Genomic DNA, 12,695 nt, shown 5'->3' on the forward strand with positions numbered 1-12,695 from the left:
GAGTGCTAATTCCTAAAATTATACAGTGCCTCATGGACTGCAATTGAACTCTTCAAGAATTTACTCCGGGCTATATTTAGATACGCACTTGATTATGGACTTCTTCACACACAGTGCTCTCCAACACATCTAACTTAAGAGACTTTTAGAAGCACAGTGCTGATCTACTCTTCGGGAACTTACTCCGTAGTACATTCGCGTATTTGATTGCCGACTTCTTCATAATTTTTGGTTCTATTGACGGGCAGTGCTATTCCCTAAAATTATACAGTGTCTCAAACTGCAATTGAACTCTTCAAGAATTTGCTCAGTACTATATTTGGATACGTATTTGATTATAGACTTCTTCCCGTACAGTGCTCTCTAACGCTTATGTCATGATTGACACGCAGCATCCTTACAATTGCACAGTGCCTTATAAATTGCAACTGATAAATACGCGTGTTATAGTGCTTCATAAACTGCATCTGACAGTATCATCTAAACTTCATATTTTTACCTGTGCATCTTTCAACGCAACTAAAGATTTCAGTGCTTCACTATCAGCAATCTACAGACTTCTTTATACTTCACAATTTATTTATCTGTGCATTGTTTTACACCTATTTGTGATCGGCTGATGATGACCAAAAATACTGTTTGAAACCAGTACCAATTTTAATTAAATAGGAATGTAAACTTACATTTCTTATTTTAATAGTATTGAAAGGTTGAACCATTTTATACTTTCTTTCAACTTATTAGTGAACTCACTTCAATATGGAACAATATGAAATTCTTATCTGTTAATAGTTGCTTAACCACTCAAGCTGGTTCAACGTTCATTGTATGTCTGGTGGACTATACTCGTTCAGCCGGTATCACGAATGGCCGGTGCAGGTGGATGATAGAATGCCTATTACACACACATCACTGCTGTTTTCCGGGATCCTTTTGTACTTTATGAATCGAGAAGATGTGTACTTTCCTGCCATTTCTGTTTCATAATTAGAACTAATATGAAACTGATCGATATATGTTGCTTTTGACTCTAATCGATCAAAGATAGAACATGACATGCACTCTGTTGAGGTTCAAGGAAATTGCTTTAGAAGTTATCACGTCCTTTCCTTCCATCTCGAGAATGCTTTGTGAACTACAGTAGAACCTCGATAATTCGAAATCGGTTAATTCAAAATCCCACGTAATTCGAAGAAGCTCTCGTTCCCGGAAACATGAGATACAGTTTTGCATGTTGTTTAAATTGTTTAATTCGAAATACGGATAATTCGTAATTCGAAGTACAATGTTGGCCCCATTACCGAAATTCAGACTTTTAATTCGAAACTGCCCTTACATTTTAAAACAATAGTATGTTACAGAGAAATTCCAACTCGAAATTTATCCGCGTCACAATAGAACGCGTGTTCCGGAACGTGGAGGGGTAGCTTTCCGCACTTACACTCACTTTGGTGGGTCTACAGTGCGCTTCATGATTGCCAAGTTGAATGAAATCGGAATTCTTTTGTATTCAACCTTTTAAGGAACGTCGTAATATCACGCAACAGGCAGTGTGCGGGAAAACAGAATGTGCGAACACTGGCGATGCCGACAGTTGACGAAAAAGCGTGGCTCATATAATAAATTCGTAGGCACCGAGCAATACTGTCATTGCCGATGAAACAGCATTGCTTTATTTTAATGCGAGCCCAAACGGTCTTATGGTTTTAAAGGAGAAAGTGCCAGCCGGAGAATCGTATAAGGGTCGGGGATGGGGGTCATTGTAGTGCGTTGCAATTGCAATGCACATGGAAGCGAGAAACTTTATCCCCTCGTCATAGAAAAGTTCGATAAGCTACAATGTTTTAAGGGCGTCCGGCACTTTCCATCCCAGTACAAAGCATCTAAAAATGCAAACAGTACAGATATCCAAAAAATAATGCATTTGCACAGGGGAACCGGCATAATTTATCCTCGTCTTTGAATTGTGTGATTTTTTTTTGCTTTCGTTGCGTGAGGTAATGTTCGTCAGCGATTTATCCAAGTGCATTATTTGAACATTGTAAATGCACTTGTTGGATACATTTCGGAAATTGTTTTTCCATGGCATTGGAAAGGTTTAAACTGTGAATCGAGGTGATTGCATGTAGTAATGGGTCTTAGAATACTTTGTGACGCGGCAAGTGTTTACAATTCTGAAGTACGAGAGAAGTGCCATGGCGGGAAATCGTACAAGGATAGTCATAGGAAAGTTTGATTTTAAGGGCATTGGGTACTTTCTGTGTAAATACAAGGCACCTAAAATGCATACAGTATAGTAATCCAATAAATAAAGCACTTGCATGTGGGAGCCAGCATAGATTTCTCGTCTTTGAATCGTGCTTTTTTTTTTTTCTTTCTTTCGTTGCGTGAGGTTACATTTGCCAGTGAGATATGCAAGTGCATTATTTGAATACTGTAAATGCACCTTTTTGGATACATTTTGGAAATAGTTCTTTTGTCATGGCATTTGAAAGATATAAACTGTGAATCAAGGTTAACTGCATGCAGTAACGGGCCTTAGAATATTTCGTAACGCGGCAAGGGTTGGTACTTCTGAATTGCGAATTGGCGGTTAATTCGAAATCACGTAATTCGAAGTCCGATTTTTGAGTCCCAACGACTTTGAATTAACGAGGTTTTACTGTATATCTAATTTGAAAATTCTTGTCACTTATAAAGGGGAAGTACCAAAAGCAAATATTTTGCAGCCTAGAAGCTACTTAGTTGCAGAAGAATGGCCAAGACATCTCATTCTCTTATGGGTGCAGAGGTTATTCCTTTGATAGATGACAGCAGTGGAAAAGATGTATCGGGAAGCAATATTTTCGGTAGTGATATGAGAGTGACTATGCAAAGTAAAAAGTTGCTCCAGAAGTGGCAGACAGCACAGATGAAAAAGAAACAGTTTCAGCTGTAATAACTTTGTCTGCTGTTCACTGCTTGTAGCGAAAGGTAGACTTCGTCACGAGCGCACAAAAGATCACCCTCATGGGTGTGCTGGGTACCGAAAAGCATTTTGAGTCTGTTTTAGATGCTTTTATGCGGTGTCCGGTAACGCCCTAGTGTAGGCACTCCCATATATAACACACAACTTCGCGTAGAAATATATCTGAATTGTACCTTAAAATCCTTTTAGAAGAGAGTTGTGTTCATTACCAACGCCAGGGATCCACCGAACCCACCCAAAAATGTATGTTTACTTTTATAACACAACAAAAGTTTTCACGCGCCATCAACCATTAGCCGTCGAGCTACGAGCATGGCCATTGGCCAACATGACGCCATTTCCATAATTCCTAACTCACTGCTACTGTTACCAACCTGTGCAGAATAAAAACACAACAAGAAACACGCCACAAAAAATATGTAATTTAGTAGCTGTAAATTATCTTTCCAAATCCAGGCCTAACTCTGTCATGAGAATAGTGGCCCCCTTTGGGGGCCACACTCCCTTCAAAAGGCTCTTAACTATTGTCACAGCACATACTGCCCGCACGACAAGAAAAAAGTAATTTAGTGGTTGCAACCTACAACAAATTTCACAACAACAGTCCGTTGGAAATTTCCTTAACAGTTGGCAACAGTTCAAAGATCGCTGGCAGATCGTAAAGGACGCTCCTATCGGCAATCCCGCAAACTAAAAATTAAAGAGCATCACCGGCCGCTGAGCTTCCTTGTACAGCAAGCGGAGTGAGTGGAGTGTCTACACTAGGGCTATGCCGCTGTGTCCTGCCAATGAAGTGTTTGACCTAATTGTTCGCGAGACAAATAGGTACTAACAACTCAGAATGTACATATGGCATGCCCTCGAAACCAAGGTCATGCACAAGGAAATGGGAGACAGTGACAGGGCAGGAAATTTATGTGTCTTGGGGCTAGTGATGTTGATAGGGATAATGGAGAAAGCTACCCTGAAGAGCTATTTCACTAAGGATGGATTTTTAGAAGTCCCCTGTATTCTCTCAAACAATAGCAAAGGGACAGATTTGAACTCATCTTGAAATATTTACTTTTTTTTTTTTACAATTCTACATGGGAGATATATATACAGGGCCTAAATTTTTTTTAAAAAATTCAGCCTCTCCTGGAAATTATGCCTGAACATTTTCAGACTGCCTAAATTTCCAACGAAAATATTTCTTGCTTATTTTGCAAATGTGTCTGAAATAAATAGGTACCTAATGTGGAACTTATCCAAATGATTATTTTTTGCAAATATTGCAGGTGGTTATGGACAACCCTGAACTGCAGTCATCACATACATTAGCTGAAAAACATTGATAATGATCTTGGTAAGTAGCCCTAAAATTCTCATTACATTATGTTTCATATATTTTACATTATGAATTTTTTTAACTTGATGGCGCCTAAATCTCTGTTGATCTTCAATTTAAACACCAGCTGGGAAGTGAGCAGCTCGGGATTAAACTGACGACTTGAGACGTTAAGGCAACTACTGTAGGTTTGTCGTAAGAGTATACCAACTGACAAGTAGAATTATCTTCAAAATTATAAAGGCAATACCAGAAATTATGGCTTCTGAACAACAGTACCTTAAACTCTCGAACCTCAGTGTAGTCTCGACCACGATTTAAAATTCTTCCCTTTTGTAGTCTGTCACCAGCAAAGGACTGCTCCAACTGAAAAATTAAGCACTTGATTGAGGACACAAAATACTGCTCAGATTTTAAGCAGGCATGAGTTTGGCAGAGTAATATTTTTAATATAAAACTATACTGGAGAAAAAATAAAATTTAATTTTAAATGAAATAAAGCTCATTTCCTAGGAACAATCTTCAGAAGACAAACATTTCTAGTAACAATTCACACATCAGATGAAGGTTAGACACCAAAGATTGCAATCAGACAGAATAAATTAGTTTACTTTTAAAAATTATAACTGCAGAAAAGAGAAACCTTTACTTCACTCAATTCCCATCTCCTGGCAAGGTCTTTGCGTTGAGCCCATATATATCCCTATGTAAAGCGGAATTGAACACTAGATATCACGAAAGTTGGACCTGCCAATACAAAAGGAGGCAGGGAGTATTGTGTTACCAGTAGAGAAGCAGTAACAGCAGAATGGGTCGGTCAGGAGAGCTCAGTGACTTCAAACATGGAAGAGACATTGGATGTCACCTGAGTAACAATCCGTCAGGGACACTTCAACCCTTCTAAAACTGCCCAAGTCAACCGTTAGTGATGAGATTGTGAAGTGGAAATGTGAAGAACAATCGCAGCTAAACCAAGACCAGGCAGACCCATTTAACGACAGACGGGGACTGCCGAGCATTGCGAAGGGTGGTTGTAATAAATAGCAAGAAATCGGCAAAAGGAATCACTCGTGAGTTCCAAGTGCTACTAGCAGTCCAGCCAGCACAATGATTGTGCGTCGGGAGTTAAAAAGAATGGGGTACAATGGTCGAGCTGCTGCTCATAAGCTATACCCTGTGGCAATCCGATGGATGGGTTTGGCGAATGCCTGGAGAACGTTACCTGCAAACGTGTGTAGTACCAACAGTGAAGTACGGAGGATGTTATGATATACGGTTGGTCCCCTTATTGCGTTTAAGAAAACTCTAATGCGGAAGGATACAAACACACTTTAAACCATTGTGTACTGCGTACAGTAGAGGACCAGTTCGGAGACAACAATTATATGTATCAGCATGAGAATGCACCCTGTCATAAAATTGCATCCGTGAGGCAATGGAACACCTTCGGGATGAGTTAGAACGTCGACTTTGCTCCAGACCCCAGCATCCAACATTATTATTTTCTCTGGTTTGGCTCTTGAGGAAGAAAGGGCTGTCATTCCTCCACAGACATTCAGACACTTTATTGACAGTGTCCCCAGCAGAGTTAAAGCTGCCATAAAGGTGAAGCGTGGATCCACCCCATATTAATATCCAATATTAGGGAACACAACATGGGTGAAGTCTAAGTGCAATTTCAGATAGGTGTCCGGATACTTTTGATCGGGTAATATATTAACTGTTTACTGCGAGTGCCACAGATTCTTTTAAGATATCAGACCAGTATTCTGAAAAATGAGGCATAAGCAAGTACCCAAGTAAGCTCATCAGTTCTTGTTTTGACAAGTGCTGATGTGCTTCAGGGATACTAAGCCTTGTAGACATACCAAGAGAGTCTACATCTCAACTACTCTACGACAGCCCTTGTAGAGAAGAAATGACAGGAGTTGGTGGTTGCTTGTAATTCTTGTGGCAAGCTTGCGGTGCCAGCATTGTCTTCCCTTTCTCCCAGATAGGTGTTTCTATAGTCTGCTCAGTGTGAACCAGTGCATTCATTCTTCTGTTGACTGGCAGTGAGTAACGGCCACCAAATTCTGCTAATCTGTAGGCCATCTCCTTTCCTATTGAAACAGTTTTCATGTTTCATCATCCCCATAGCTTCCTTGTAGATAAGAGCATGAGACTGTTGGGTGGTAGCCAGAACAGTGGTTTCCTCAAACTTCCTCTAATGGCCAACGCTGTTGCAGATTTTTCCGGTTGGATGAGACAGCAATGAGGCTTATGTTCTTTCACCTAGTATTAATGAAGCATTTGGTGGTCTAAAATAAACCTCCGGTACACATTTGGCAAAAAACCTTCCCACATGAACAGAGAATATGGTACATGCCTGACTGGAGAGAGGGTCCCAAGTGTCCTCAGCTGGAATATTTTCTTAGTTGAAAAAGCAGTCTTGATGTTGTGATTCTTCAAAACCTTGTCAATCCTGTCCATAACAGCTGGGATATATGGAAGGCGTGCCTGTCTTATGTATCTCTTCTTGTGTCTCCTCCTCAGATCTTGGAGGAGACTAGACAGCCCTCATTATATCTTTCACTTTATATCCACCAGTCTGTAAAGCCGAGAAGAGATGCCCCACTTTGCACCTGTATAGATCTGACAAACAACCTCTTGGCTCGCTCAAACAGTGACCTCATCATCGCTAGTATCTGTTTAAGGCAATGGTGGTAGTCCTCACCGAGATAGCGGTTGGCATATGTAGGCTTCCGATACACTGTGTGGGCTAAATAGTGGCCTTTCCTCTTTGCAACCATGTCCACGAATGGGAATTCTCCCTCCACTGTGAACTGGATTTTTGTGTGGATGCTGTAATGGAGGATGGTTATCTAATATATCCTCTCTTACAACAACGATCACCACCACTGCGATGGAATGCAGTTTCACGAAACTGTCCTGCGTCCTCATGAGACAAATACTAGTTATTTTGTAAATTTACACCTACTAGCAAATAAAATCATTCATCAATAGCAAAAAAGTACCAATTCACAGCTCTTCACCGACTGAAGAAACAAAAATTCTTATTAACATATCATTAATTCCAACTGACAGAATGAATTTCTGAATAAGTTTTTCTTACTTCTGACTGAAGAACATTTGGACATTTCGAACAACAGGAGAGCTTCAGCATATACAACACTTAATTCAATGATGTAGTGCATAATTTAGGGGAGAATAATAGTGTACACCTTACCAGTTTACCTTGTAAAATTATTATATGGCAAATTATGTCAAATTTAGACACTATTTTCCAAACTGGATGATTGCTTTTCTTTGTTGCACTTTCCTTGATGTTATTTTCTAGAAAAGCCATAGCAACTTCACAGCAAAAATAATGTGATAAAAGTATTCCCCCATCGTACTTATGTGTCTGCATGCATTTTTGAACAGCAATGTCAATAGCATGTGCAATAAATGGGAAATATAATATTTTTACCACTTATAAACAGCAAAGACATTATTTTGTAAGAATGATCAACACCTCCCATTCCAGGGTTATGAACGGTAATAAAAAATCTGAAATCCTTTTCCTTTCATTTTGTGAGAATCTTGTGTTGTATATTGGTTAACCCAAAACCCGACTTGCTGGAGCAGGGAATTACAATGATGAACAAAATCTTACCCACCCACATTGCTAAAGGATATTGCACTAGAGCCTGTATTTATGTAAAATGCATTTATGACAATGATGTCACAAATCTGCAACACTCACAACACACTAAACTCTTTACACAGTTCTATCTACTTCACAACAGAACCAGAAACAGATGCAGGGATAAACCTCAGTAGAAATAAAGATAAATTGTCACACAAAATATACAGGAAACCCATTCAAAACTTCAGACACAAGAGACAACAATTCCAATCACCCGACCACACACAAATCAGCAGGACTGAACACAATGATACTCAGAGCTATAACCATACAAATGAACAAAGCAGATTTTAACAATGAAATACAAATAATAAAACAAACTGCAGAAGAAAATAACCATCCACCCAACACAGTAAACCGTTTATTGAGAAAACAACGAAAAAGTCTAAATAAACTCCCCATCCAAAAACTATAAATAAACAGTTCTCAAATTTACAACTCAGAACAAACAACACGTTAAAATAACAAATTAGTAAATGCAATCTAAATACGAGTAATAAAGAACATTTTACCAAATCAGGAATATATGAACTCAAATGCCAAGAACCAAATTGTAAAGCCACACATATTAGACAAAGAACACAAAATCTCAAACACAACAGATACTCTGCCTTCTTTGAATACATATGACAATGCCCAACATTTCATGGACATCATCATACATCTCAAAATATTCCACATCAAAAATATTCAATAAACAGGAGGCAATACAAACACACATTGCAAATAGAAGCCAACCTGAATAATCTCAATGACCACACACACACACCTAAAAGATTCTTCACTATTTACTCCACTAAATTAAATCACATTCAGTAAAGCACAATAACTCAAACCACATTAAATAATATAATGTATTAATTCACTAAGGCTCATTAAACATCCCCTAAACCAAATACAAAACAATTTAAAATATGACAATTTTTGTATGTAGTCATCCCATTTGATGTTCATAATGGACCTGATTGGTGAAAGCGTTCTAGTATCTTGACATCACGGCAATATACAGTCCAGGTTCTACGTCTATAGAGCAAGGTGGAGATGACAACTGCTCGACACACTATCAGTTTGGTGTATATGTGTATATTCTTAGATCTTGATTCATGAAGACCAGATCTGCAAGACAACTGAAAGCTACATGGGCAGCACAGATTCTGTTCTCCACGTCCTTTTCCGATGAGCAGTTGCTGAAATGTATACTTCCTGAATAGAGGAAGTTACTACTTGTTCCAGAGGCGTGTTATAGATGGAAATATTGAAATTCAGGAAGGTAGTTCCAAGAACTGGCTGTGGGAGTACCTTCATTTTTGGAGTGCTGATGGTCAGGCCAAATCGTGCATATGCACTATCAAAGCAATTAACTGACAGTTGCAGCCCATCAGGTACATGAGTAAGGTCAGAATTTATAGGCACACAAATAAATACCATCTTGTAAAATAGGTAACCAAATAGACATGAAAAATGTATTTATAATTTCATAGTAAATTCAACGACTATGAAAGAAATTTACAACTAACAAATGTTCAATATTTTCAGGTAAGAACTGTGTTCTATTGTCATGAAGAATGTTTTTCTATTGTGAGAAGGATCTCTCAACATCACAGGAAGTGATGGAACAAACCCTAAATGAAGCCAGTTAATCTGATTTTAGGTCTACTGCTTCACCTACCTCACCTCGTAGCACGTAAACTAATTTTACTCCCTCTTTCCTCCATCCTGGATTACGTTGCAGGACCCTATCAAACTTTTCCCTGATATAGGTTACCTTCCCAGAGGTTTGCTCAAGACTTCCCCTAACCTTGTTCACAATCCTAATGGACTCCACAAGGTGTATGTCTCTAACTCTGTGATGGCTTCTGGCAGCTTACTGAAGTTGCCTTCAGGAATGCCAAATCTGATCAACCCAATCGGCAGGACAGGCTTTCTTGGCTTCTCTTATATGGACAGCATCCTCATTGTCCATGGCCTGAATTATATAACATAAAAATTAAATTTTAGGTGCCTTCCCCTAAACTACCATTTCATCCAGGGTGAATCAAATTATTTATAGCCTAGATTGTAGTTCCTTACATACCGATTTTCATTAAATTCTGTTCACCCATTTTCTCGTGGCTCGGAATTGATATAGACTTAGCAACAAAAATACAAATTCATGAATATCTCTTATCACAGCTGGTAAGTTAAAAATGTATAAGGCATGAATGAACGGAAATTTAAATCTATATAATTTTAGTTATGTAGTATTTATTGATAGGACCAGATATTTGAGAATTAAACTTTAGGCCTTCCCCTAAACTACCATTTCACTCAGCACAAATAAAATTATTTATAGCCTAGATTGTACCGGCTCATTCCCCGACTTCACAAACCGATTTTCATTAAATTCTCTTCAGCCATTTTCTCGTGATGTGCATACGTACACACAAACAAACATACATACATACATACAGACAGACAGACAGACATGATGGGAAATTGAAACGTGTATTTTCTTGTTACTGCGGACAAGATCGATACAGATATACCATTACTTTTAAATTCTGAGCAATGTACAGAAAAATTTACAGGAAGATCTATTAACTTTACTAATTTTGAGCTAAATAAGAAAAGACCTAGAGGAAGGCCAAGACAAAGATGGATGGACACAGCAATTTGAAAGCTACAAAACTAGGGTTTTCTGATGATCATAACAGGATAAAGTAGAGACAGCATTCTCAAAGAGCTGACACTGCAATTGGAAGATGGAAAATGCCATGAAGAAGAATTGCTTGCACAACACAGGCATATAAGTTCCATATGTTGTTCTGTCTCTCTGCTCTCACTGCAGCCGCACTAGTTACTCACTCTATCGTTTACAACTGAATAATCACACTACACATTTTTCTACAGCTGTCACTTAAATCGTTGGGCAGTTCACAATTACAATCACTGTACATCAATCACAGCCACAAAGTTCGCAGACTGCACACGTGCAACACAGTCATACAATTCTGTACGCGGTACATTGTCCGTACACTCATGGCTGTCTTTGTTCACTGTCCCTCGTCACTTACTGCACTGTCCACTTGATCCACAGCAGCACTCCCAGTGCCCCACAGCAGAACACTCACTCCAAAGCACCGTCTCTCTGACTGAATCACTAGCAGAACAAAACCGTCTCAATTGTTGGCGGAACTGAATCACTGAAGCTCTTCCGGCCTGCCTTGAATTGGTGCATTGGGAGGCTGGCCCTTTCAGATACTTTGCGAGAGTAGAAGGCCCCGGAAACCATGGAATCAGAAAGCTCTGGGTTCTCCTTCTAGTCTTCTCTTGTGCAGTCAGGGAGGGCACGTTTGCAAGCTTGGCTCAATCCTGACCGATTGCTGCAGCGACAAGCACGAGGGGCCCTAACTGTGACGTTATTTGTGTCTGGAGCCAGGCTCACTTGCTCCTGCCAGGCTGAGCGGCTCAGGCGATTAAAGCGCTGACCTTCTGACCCCAACTTGGCAGGTTCGATCCTGGCTCAGTCCAGTGGTATTTGGTGCTCAAATAAGTCAGCCTACTACAGGACCAAATCCTATAAGTACAGTTCCACGAAAGTAGACGATATCACCGGAGCATGATACAATGGAAAGTAACCGGTAAATAATCCAACTGGAGTGATTCCAGCAATGACACACTGCAGTCCTAACTGGACTAGTGAGCAGAGGGCACATGAGAAGTCGTCATTATCATTACGGTAAGCTCAAACATTTCACAATTATTAGGAATGTATGCTCAGAATTTTAACACACATGTCTTTACACTTGTTTATAATATTCATCAATTTATAATTTTTTTTAAAAAGGTGCAATTTGATGGAATCTAATAATGTTCTTTAAAGAACAAAAAAACATGTCATTTTTTATTAAATGATATCTTTTTCAGGTATTTTCTAATTTTATATACCCTGAATTAGTTTTGACAGAATGAAAAACCTCACAATTACAGATTAACCTTCAGACTGAACAATTTAAAATGAGGGGTTGCTCATTGAAATCTGGTTGTATTCTCACAATTTTGATTACGGAGAACAACTTATCAAATTATACATATGGATTATAAACAAGAAATAAAAAACCAAGTCAAGCAAAGGTATCGTCAACTTCTCCAAGAGTTTGATTTACAAACTTACCTTCCGTTTGAGAGCTTCATTGGTGATAAGTGTGTTGAAGTTTAGCAGCCACAATAAATCTTTATAGATGGCTCTTATATCTGAAAAAGGAAAACTGCCATGTGAAATTCCAAGTAGCAGATTATACAGGAACTAATATTTACTGAGATTTGTTTATATTTTAAGCTGTCAGCCTATATGCTTGTTTGATCCACACTATGTACCATTCTAAATTAAGCAGCTGCAAGAAAACCAACAAAAACCCAAGGCAGTACAAGAAAAACCCCACCAAGTCAAGAGAGAAATGTTGAAAGTTTGTTATGAAGGGAGCCATACTTTTCAACGTTGAATCAGTTAATGCAATTTTAAACCTTTTTGGTCTGCTGAAAACTAAATATAACACTATGACATACCTGTAAATAGTGCTTTCTTTTTATATGTCAGAAGGTTGCCAGTTCTCTTCCTCTCCAGTTTACACAGAATTGATTTAACATCCAATTTCTTTCCTGCTACTATAAGAGCATAAAATGCCCATCCCACTTCTGTCACTATGCTCAAACAAGAGACTAATTAATGG

General features: G+C 38.8%; 1 protein-coding gene across 3 annotated transcripts in view; it reads right to left on the reverse strand.

Moving 5' to 3' along the window:
- The window catches only part of LOC136872053 (PC-esterase domain-containing protein 1A), a 221,735-nt gene that overhangs the window by 155,037 nt on the left and 54,003 nt on the right, over positions 1-12,695 (reverse strand). For 2 of the 3 annotated variants that reach the window (XM_067145913.2, XM_067145905.2), the window contains exons 3-4: positions 12,140-12,219; positions 4,575-4,661 (exon numbers count right to left, since the gene is read on the reverse strand). The exons of the other annotated variant lie outside the window; for it this stretch is intronic. In XM_067145913.2, the coding sequence (XP_067002014.1) occupies positions 4,575-4,661; positions 12,140-12,219 (167 nt within the window). The remainder of the gene's footprint in view (positions 1-4,574; positions 4,662-12,139; positions 12,220-12,695) is intronic. 3 annotated transcript variants of the gene reach the window in all.

Source organism: Anabrus simplex, chromosome 1 (assembly GCF_040414725.1).
Source record: "Anabrus simplex isolate iqAnaSimp1 chromosome 1, ASM4041472v1, whole genome shotgun sequence".
In the NCBI taxonomy this organism is placed as follows: Eukaryota; Metazoa; Arthropoda; class Insecta; order Orthoptera; family Tettigoniidae; genus Anabrus; species Anabrus simplex.